The 9,840-nt window shown below is 38.5% G+C and overlaps 1 protein-coding gene across 1 annotated transcript; it reads right to left on the bottom strand.

The window, feature by feature from the left end:
• Positions 1-2,988: 2,988 nt before the first annotated feature.
• On the bottom strand, positions 2,989-6,852 carry LOC118754303. The gene is made up of 2 exons (XM_036489184.1): positions 5,323-6,852; positions 2,989-3,054 (listed from the first exon to the last, which is right to left on the bottom strand). The coding sequence occupies exons 1-2, from the start codon at positions 6,850-6,852 to the stop codon at positions 2,989-2,991; spliced, it is 1,596 nt and encodes a 531-aa protein (XP_036345077.1).
• Positions 6,853-9,840: the final 2,988 nt, after the last annotated feature.

The following is a 9,840-nucleotide window of genomic DNA, read 5'->3' as shown; positions in this document are numbered from 1 at the left end:
CAACACCAGGTTGAGTGAGTTCTCTACCTTTCGGGTTTGTTCTTTTACAACCCCATTCAACTGCCCACGCATTAAAGTCTCCTGCGATGAGTGCTGCGCTTCTTAGTCTAGCGTCGTTCACTACCAGTTGAATTACTGACCCACGAAACTTCATCCCTGTTTTTATATTGTTCGCTTAGTATAGCTACGTCTATGCCTAACTTATACACCGTCTGGCCAAGAAGGTCTTGGGCCGCTTCGCAGTGATTTAGGTTGAGCTGTAGCACCGTCATAGTGTTTGTCTTTTTTCCATCGATGATTTCACCTGCTGGAATGCTGGACACATTCGGCTCCCAGTCGCGTGACTGGCATTTGCTCCTCCCTTTTTGTGGCACAGTGCGCATGATGGTGGGTGCGAACATGCGCTCGCCTTATGGTCTGGTTTGCCGCATCTGAAGCAGAGACTAGAACGGTCCTGTTCACTTCGGCAGTTACGTGCCACGTGTCCGAAATCATGGCATTTGAAGCATCTAGAGAGGATCACCTTTTCCCTTATACGGCATATAACCCACCCGATACGAATTTTCGATTTGTCCAAGAGCTTCTGCGCGATTGTTAATGGCAGACTGACTGTGCATGTTTGAGTTCCGCCATAGGCTGCGCGCATGGATCGAATCGCTGATGGCACGATTGGTTCGCCTTCAAGGGTAACTCTTATCGCCTCAAGTACTTCATCCCTCGATGTAACCTCATCAATATCTTTTAGCTCCAGGAGGGTGTCTTGCGTAAGGGAACGAACCTGATCCTTTTCGCCCAGTATTGTTTCTACCGCAGTTTTAAGTTTTTGAGTAGCAGGATCTGCTTGTTTTTTGAGCTCCAGCAAAAGTTCGTCATTCGACGTCTTCCTTATGTTTTTAACACGTTGACTAAGCTCCTTTAATTCAGGCTGCGACTTTGTCTTCTTTATAGAACCAAAAATGCTTCCAGTCATACCCACTATCAGATTTTTTACTTGTTAAAAGTTGTTTTCAGTTTCCAATATTGTCATAAACACAGTTTTAGGTTAACAAAAGTTAGATTATTGTCATAAAAACGGTTTTAGGTTAACAAAACTTAGATTAAATAAAATGAGAAAAAGAAATTAAGGAAAAGTACATTATTTCCAATTTAATACTTACATACATACATACATATGTTTATCCAAAAATTAAGTAATGATTATGTGTTTTTTCTTAAGCTGTAATACTAATACAATATTACATAAATAAAAATTTAAAACAAAATTTCAAATAAAATTCAACGCAAACCCAAGACGCATCCATATAAGGTGGTAGGTAGGTTATTGCTTTTTGACGCATCAGGATGTCAATACGAAAGAAAATAATAAAATTTTCACCATTTCGTTTTGCTGACATCCTGAAGTTACACCATTTTGTCTTGGATGACATTCTGCTGTACTAGTGTAGAGACAAAAATATCATATCAGCTGTTCAAGTAACACCACCCTACAAGAATTGTGTGATGGAAACTAACACATTCTCATTTACCTTACTAACACATTTACAAATTTTGCGTTGGTTAAAAAGAGACAACTAAATAATGCCATAAGTCGGAGGAAGACGGAAGATCACACGTACACAAATGTTTACATCAGATTTTTCACACTGCTCTTTAGAATTTGATAGAAACTTGTAGGTAGCCAGTGACAGAAATCTCTATCAGTCTTGCCACTCAAATGATTTGTCAAATGATAGTCACTGTTCTTGCAGGGCACCTTGTATGGATGCGCCAATATTGCATATCATTTTCCTCTTTGGTTTGGTAATTTACATACATATGTAGGTAAGTAAATACTCGAAAAAGATACATAATAGCGTGGGCCGAAAATCCGTTTTTTTAGAATTTTGATTGGTAATAGCAAAAATATGGTTCATTATGCTTTAAAACTAATTTGTGTGAAACATGACAATTTTTGGTCAATATCTTAGGCTTGCCCAAGTCCATCAAAGTTCAAGTGCTAAAAAAACTGTTCTTAGCTAGCTTCGATTCCCTACAAAAAAGGTCCATATACCAAATTATGTAGGACTAATACTTTCGAAAATACCTGCAATTTTAGTACAAAAATTACTAATTAATGTATTTATTAATTTTTATTTCTTGAGCATATTGAACTTTGATGGACTTGGGCGAGCCTAAGATATTGACCAAAAATTGTTTTTAGAGCATAATGAACCATATTTTTGCTATTACCAATCAAAATTCTGAAAAAGCGGATTTTCGACCCACGCTAATACATAATGAATACATAATGGTTTCAAATATTTTTAATTTTTAACCGACTTCCAAAAAAGGAGGAGGTTATCAGTTCGTCGGAATATTTTTTTTTTTTTTTATGTATGTTACCGCATAACATTGGACCACGCCGACCGATTTCGATAATTCTAGTAGTAGGTAGTGTCTCAGAGGTGGTCCCATACTAATCTGGTTGAGATCCGATCAGTGGATCATGAGATATATATATATATATATATATATTTTTTATATGGGAGTTGAAGTCGGTTTTTTTTTTGCTAAAAATTACTTGTTTTAATGTAATTCCCTCAAGTGAAATATATTTTTCACATTGTGAATATAATGCATTTATGCCACTGAACATATGATATTTAGATTTAAATATCCTTCTTCTTCAGACGCCAATTAAAAATACCACGTGAAACCAAATCTTTCTCCCTGCCAACAGTTTGCTCGGACTCGTCAGATAACTAGATTAACAGGCGGACAGTAGTGCTGCAAAACCATCGATGGGGCCAATGTTTTAGGTTTTTTGAAACCATCGATGGTATTTTACTTTGCAGTCATAAATATAAAGTTCTTTTTTATTCACGTTAACCCGCGAAAAGCAAATTGTTTCCGCGAAACTATTTTATAAGTTGAAGAAAAATTAATGAATACATTCTTTTGTTTTTAACTTTCTTACTTGAACTTTTTTTAGTTTAAATTTTATAATGCTCACTCATAGCCTATTGCCATCAAAGGCTTAACTGCAGGTAAGAGGTCAGTGGGTCGACTCTCGTTCTGCGTTATTGCGAAGTGATAAAAATAATACTTTTACACCGCATTTATTTGTAGGATAATTTTGTACTATATAGTGAATTCACTTCACGATAACGCAGAACGGGAATTGACCCTCAGGTAAGTTGCAAGAATTTTCATATGAGGTGATCGACATTGTTTATTTCTTATTTTTTGCTTGTTTACTTTTTTTACTTAACATGAGCCCCTCCAAGTTGTAATCTCCCTTTTTCAATAGGCATAAACCGCAGTTAGTTTAAAAATAAATGATAAGTTTTATTTTTTTAGCTTTTAAATCCGTTCAATATAATATGTGTAAATAAAATAATATTTCTGTACCCCTTTTCTATTTAACAGGCCACCCTAATAAACCATCCATATTATTGATGGTTGTCTATAAAATTATCGAAAACCATCGATGGTGTGACTATCGATGGCTTTGCAGCACTAGCGAACAGACTTTTATTTCAAACAATCCAAGGACTCCGTTCTGATACAAAATTCGAAAGAATTTTGAGAATAAGTATGGATAACGCTGACATATATATTTCTGAGCCTATAAACAATAAAATTCTTCGCCGTTTAGAGGCAACTGATCTTCGTAAGTCAGGAGTGAGATTATCAGCTAAAGATCGTTGCTGGAATACTACTTCGTGCTAGACTTACTCAGAGCTATCACTGAATCTATTGTATAAAATCTACGAATTCGAATGATTTGTATGAATACGAAAAAATTACTATCAATGAATCGGAGTGAAGGCGAAAAAGTCATTGCCAGCTCCTAATCAGTGTTGCCGCGAATCATTTTTAGTGGTAGCCAAATTCCTTAAAAAAAGGGCTAAAAAAGAGCTAAAAAAAGGCGTTGTGGCTAAAAATTTTAGCTAAAATTTTTTACTTAAATATACATATGTAAGTATACACGCAAACATTTTCAATAAGTAATGGTATAGAAAAACAATGAACTCTGGAAAAAAAGCAAATATTTTTTTGTATAAAAGGGGAAATATATGACACCAGGTTGCTGGCTCCATCAAGTGATTGTACTATCAGGCCCGAAGCATATAACTCACCAGCATGCTGGTACAGTATTTATTTCTTTAAAAATGAGGTCGAGGAAAGATCGAAATGATTAGAGCCGAAATTTCATAATTTTTCTACCATTTTGTTAAACATTGTTTTTTTTTTAATTCACAACTGCAATATCGTGAGCTTTATCTTCCACAAACACGGCTTTGACTCATATAGCGCAAGAAATTTCCGCCAAAATACTTTTTACTTAGAAAATTGAGCTAATTTCACCACTCACGACACCAGCAGCTGGTACAATCACACCACAAGAACATACACGGTCAATCGACTTGATGGGCCATTTAACAAATTAAGGGCCGTTTTCTCATCTAACCTTTGGATTACCGGCCACTTTATCGTCTCGATATTGGAGTTTTAGTTTTCTCACCAGCGCATTAATTTCTTGAATCGATAAATTATTGGTCACCCGATGCAACCTCTAAAAATTTGTACCCAACTTTTAATTTTGGTTAGGTTTTGGTACATGAGTCAGATATATTAGATATTTCAACCAAGGGCTTGGTTTTTGCTAACAGTTGCTCTTGCTCCATATTTGCTTATGTTGCATTACTAACCTTTGAAGTTTTATGACGAATGTAGTGAAGTTTCACAGTCGGAAATGTAGTGAAGTTTCACTCTACGGAATAACAAATTTATGTTTACCGGTAAGATAAGAAAACGAAAACACTTTAAAGTGACGAACAATTTATCTGCCCTGTTAGTAAAGGCAACTTTATTGCTTACATTAGAAAACCGCTCTAAGGGCTGTTTTCTCATCTAACCTTTATATTACCGGCCACTTTATCGTCTCGATATACGAGTTTTCGTTTTCTCATCAGCGCATTAATTTCTCGAATCGATAAGTTGTTGCTCACCCGATGCATTTTCTAATGTAAGCAGTAAATTTGCCTTTAATAACAGGGCAGATAAATTGTTCCTCACTTTAAAGTGCTTTGGTTTTCTTATCTTACCGGTAAAAATTAATTTGTTATTCCGTAGAGTGAAACTTCACTACATTTGTGTAGCCACCTTCCTTCGAGACGATGTTGCCACATTCTCCCCCCCCGGTATTGCGACCCATGGGAGAAAATACCCTCATCTAGGCAACAGTGTCGGTGCTATTTCGTCTGATGTCTAGCAGTGCTATCTTTGCAGCTGGACGGGGTACTCGCCGGCCGATGTGCGAACTGTAGCGCTTCTTACTTGGCCCTCTTTGGAGGTATAAACGTTGGTTACAATACCCTTTGGCCAAGCGTGTCGAGGAAGATTAGGGTCTATGATGATTACCACGTCATCCTTTTCGATTGGTTGTGTATGGTCGAACCATTTTGACCTTCTGGTTAGAGTTGGAAGCACTTCGGCTACCCATCGTTTCCAAAACATGTCAGCTAGGTACTGTGAGTGGCGCCAGGAACCTTTAACATATTTGTCTGTTGAGCAGAATTTGCTTGGTGGTTTGCTGCCAGAGGAGCTACCCAGCAAAAAATGATTGGGCGTTAAAGCTTCTTGGTCGGCTGCGTCCAACGATAAGTAAGTAAGCGGACGACCGTTGACAATACTTTCCACTTCTAAAAGCAGATTATGTAGTTTCTCGTCTGTTAGCTTGGTGTCCGGTGTAACGATGTGGTACATTACGTTCTTTACGGAGCGTATCAATCGCTCCCAGGCGCCGCCCATATGAGGACTTTCTGGTGGAATAAAAGTCCATTTGCATTCCGCGGTTGTTAGTTTCGCCTGTAGAGCATCGAAATTCAATTCTGCGTAGGCTTTACGTAACTCCTTCTCAGCTGCAACCAGGTTAGTACCATTGTCGCTGAATATTTCTATGGGTTGACCTCTTCTGGAAATGAAATTTCGTATCACCATTACACAGGAGTTCATGCTGAGTGAGTGTGCCACTTCGATGTGGATGGCGTGGCAGGTCATACAGGTAAATAACACGCCGTATCTTTTTTCTGTGCGCCTTCCAATTGTCACGAAGACCGGGCCGAAGAAATCAATACCCAAGTAAGTAAATGGTCTCGTATATGGCGCCAAGCGTCCTACAGGTAGTGGTCCCATTTCAGTCGGATGCGGGTTTGCGTTGCGCAACTTGCAGGACATACAGTTTAGGCGTACAGATCGCAGAGTTCGACGTAAGCTCGGGATGTAAAATCGCTGAAATATTTCATTGAGCACCATGTCATGGTGGACATGCTGGTATTTTCGGTGGTACCAATCAATTATAAGCTGTGTGATCTTGTGAGTTTTTGGCAAAATGACTGGTTTTTTTGCCGCATCTTCTATGGGAGCCCTTTCCAAGCGGCTGCGCAAACGAACTATTTCGTCATCTTCGAGAAATGGTGATAGCTTTCTTAGCGAACTAGAATTCGGCAATATGCATCGAGGGTCTTTTTGCAGATTAATGATATCGTGGTGGTACGCATCGGCATCTGGCGCTCCAGAGTCATCGCAATCACGCCAAAGGAATCTTTGCGCATGGTGATCCTCCTCGTTTACACTGACTCTGTGAAACATTTCATAGATATCCGCACAGATGCCGATCTTAACGATGCGAAAATTGTAAATGATATTCGTGAGCGGTCTTAATAAATCAGGTCCTTTCTCCAGGCATCCGTTTAGAGAAAATCCTTTGTAGACCGCAGCAGCATCCCATGCCAATCTTGTCTTTTTTGGCTTGTTGGGGTTTCTAGCCGAAAATATAGGTAAATACCATTTACGCTTATAATCCATATGGACTTCACATTCATTCAGCTTGCGAATGTACTGCCTTTCCTTCATGCCATGTATGTGCGCGATTACATTCTCTTTAAAGCCAGAATCCTGGTTGAGCTTCTTCTCAAAGCACTCAAGTCGACGCTTTGCCACCTCGTAATTGGCTGGCAGTGATATATTACTTGAACGTTAGAGTAGCTTAGTCGTAAAATGGTCGCCGGTGCGTTCGACGTATTTGGCAAGTCGATTTTTATCATGCTCATATTTTAAATCGCATGGTTGGGTTTGTATATCTGCGCTTTCATGTTTCATGCTTTCAATTAGAAGCTTCTGGATAGCTAAGTCATCGTCGCATTCACATATGTGTAACTGCAAATCATCGCGTAGGTTTTGTTCGTTATATTTTAAAACACCGTAGATTGTCCATCCCAGACGAGTTTTCGTTGCGGCTGGCTCATCGATCTTGCCCTCCCAATTATCATTTGAGGTAACACATCTTTGTATGACTGTACTGGCAGCCATCTGAGATGTTTATATTTTTGCGAGAGTTCTGGTATTACCAAAGTTTGCGGAGGCAAGTCAAGCTTGTCGATTGTGCGTACGTCGCGCAACGTATACATTTTATTTTTTGCTTGATCTGACACTTGCAAATTGACTAGCGCGGAGTTTTCCTCAACACGAACAGAACCATCAGTCCAAAGCAACCGAAGCTCGGATTCTTCACCTTTTAGTTGCAACTTCTTGAATATATCATGTTCTATGATTGTAGGGCCTGATCCATCATCCAAAAGTGCATAAATGTCTGCAGTAGCATTCCGCGAGTGAATTTTAATAGGCAAAATACGATACAAAACATTCGAAGATTTTTGTACATGTATCCCCACTATGTTTTGTGAAGCGCTATCGTTGCTTGACATCGGCTTGTGCAACAGAGTATGATGTTTTGCTACACAATTGTTTTTGCCGCATTCTCGACGTTCGTTACAAAACTTGGGATCGTGTGGCTTAAGGCACGACCGGCATAGCTGCATGCGGTTAACCATATTCCATTTGTCATTGTATGACATTACCTTGCAGTTTGCGATAAAATGATTTTCAGTACACGCCGAGCACCTGCGCGAATCTCGCTGACGCCGTTCATTTTCCGCTTCACGATTTTCCTGATGGAAACCAACACGATGTGCTTTACGCCTCTCTTCTTGTTGGCCACCACCTACGGGTATTGTTATAACGGTGCTGACAGCATGTGCCCGTACAGACAACCATTCGCTGAAATCTAATAAATGTATAATAACCAGGGAACAGATTTTATGGAAATTGCCTTTTTTTCTGCTAAAGAGATAGAGTATATTCGATTAAGAATGTCCACGATTTAGCTTTCCCTGACTCCATATATACACATTTGATGTTGCCTTTTTGCCGTTTTTAAGATATTTGCCTTTTTTTGCCTTTTTTAAGATATTTGCCTTTTTTTGCCTTTTCTACCTTTAAAAAAGTGATTATAGCATTTACAATTTTTTTTTTTAAGATTAAAAAATATACACATGCCCATGCGGCTTATAGAAGCGCAGGGACCTCTTGCCAAATTGGTGTTGGAAAAATTCAAAGCCGTTTTCTCAGCTAATGTAGGCTTGGTGACAATAAGGGGAGTGGATAAAATTGTAAAGGGCGAGGAAAACGCCCTTATTATTGATAATATGAACGTTTCAAACGTTTTAAATTGGGCTCCACTTGTATCAACTTCCGTCGAACGCACATTTAGTACATTCAAGGCTTTTCTTCGCGAAAATCGTCTTTTTTAGTGCCTTATTTTGCTTTTTTGCAATACCTACTGCCTTTTCCTGCCTTTTACGCTATTTTGTTTTGCCTTTTTTGCAATACCTAGTGCCTTTTCCTGCCTTTTTCGCTATTTTATTTTACCTTTTCCAGCCTATTTCGTTATTTTATTTTGCCTTTTTTATAGGTTTTTAGGTCCTAAAAATCCGTTCCCTGATAATAACACTCGCTTATACCCGCGGGTTTCACCCCGCGCTTTTATACAAATATGAAAAATAATTTAATGATGTTAGATTTTATTTCTGTGCCCATTTCGTTATAGCTCGTTATTTTTTAAGCGAGTTAAGGTATTTAGGCCGTTTAAAACTATGAAATTATAAAATCTCGTCTGCGCGCTGGGCATACGAAAGATATCAATCCCTCTAAGTTTACCTTAACCTTCTTGGAGGTGCCACGGCGGGTTTTAATATTTCCAACTCAAATTTAGTAACCTGGCCTTGATAAAATACCACTTCTCATTACTGTAGCAAATGCCTCAAGAGAGCTTTAGATTTCAGGCCGAACCCGGCTCTCCCTTTTCCATTTAATGAAATTTATTCTGTCAGTACGGCACTTATAAAATAAATCTCCATAACAAATTTATAATACTTCGAGAGATTTTCTATCCTTCCAGAGATATGTATTAAGAAGTTTTTAGTATGTATGGGAGGAGACATGCCTTCTTTTTTAATAACTCACATTTTTTCCATGAGCAATTGATACATTTTGTATACACAACTCCATACCAAGTTCCAGTATTCTTCCACAAACACTTCCAGGGATATGTGGCAAGAAAAAGTCAATTTGTGTAGGAAGTGCCACGCCCCTTTTTCTTATAACCCTAATCTTCTTCCATGAATTTAGAATTGATTTTACATACCCCAGTACCAAGTCCCAGTACTCTACCATGAACACCTCTGGAGATATGCAGTATAAGAAGTAAATTTGTACGGGAGGTACCATGCCCCTTTTCGAATAACGCAAATTTTTCTCCATGAGTATGGAATTAATTTTGTATACACATCTCGGTGCCAAGTTCCAGTCCCCTGCAATAAACACCTCCAGAGATATGCAGCATAGAAAAACCAATTTGCATGGGAGTTGCCACACCACCTTTTCCAATAACTCTCATTTTTCTCCATGAGTATGGTATTAGTTTCACATACATACATACATATGTATTTCCATACC

This window comes from Rhagoletis pomonella, unplaced genomic scaffold (genome assembly GCF_013731165.1).
Source record: "Rhagoletis pomonella isolate Grant_MI unplaced genomic scaffold, Rhpom_1.0 Rhpom_scaffold_00002, whole genome shotgun sequence".
Lineage (NCBI taxonomy): Eukaryota > Metazoa > Arthropoda > Insecta > Diptera > Tephritidae > Rhagoletis > Rhagoletis pomonella.
Note: the sequence above shows the minus strand (reverse complement) of the source record. Positions and strands in the feature narration are given on the sequence as shown.

What these genes read in the sequence shown, in the direction of transcription:
- LOC118754303 (XM_036489184.1), bottom strand. Translation starts at nt 6,852, where the DNA reads ATGGATTATAAGCGTAAATGGTATTTACCTATATTTTCGGCTAGAAAC. An exon ending in ATACCTCCAAAGAGGGCCAA is followed by an intron (nt 3,055 to 5,322) that starts GTAAGAAGCGCT and finishes GCAATAACGCAG; the next exon opens with AACGAGAGTCGACCCACTGA.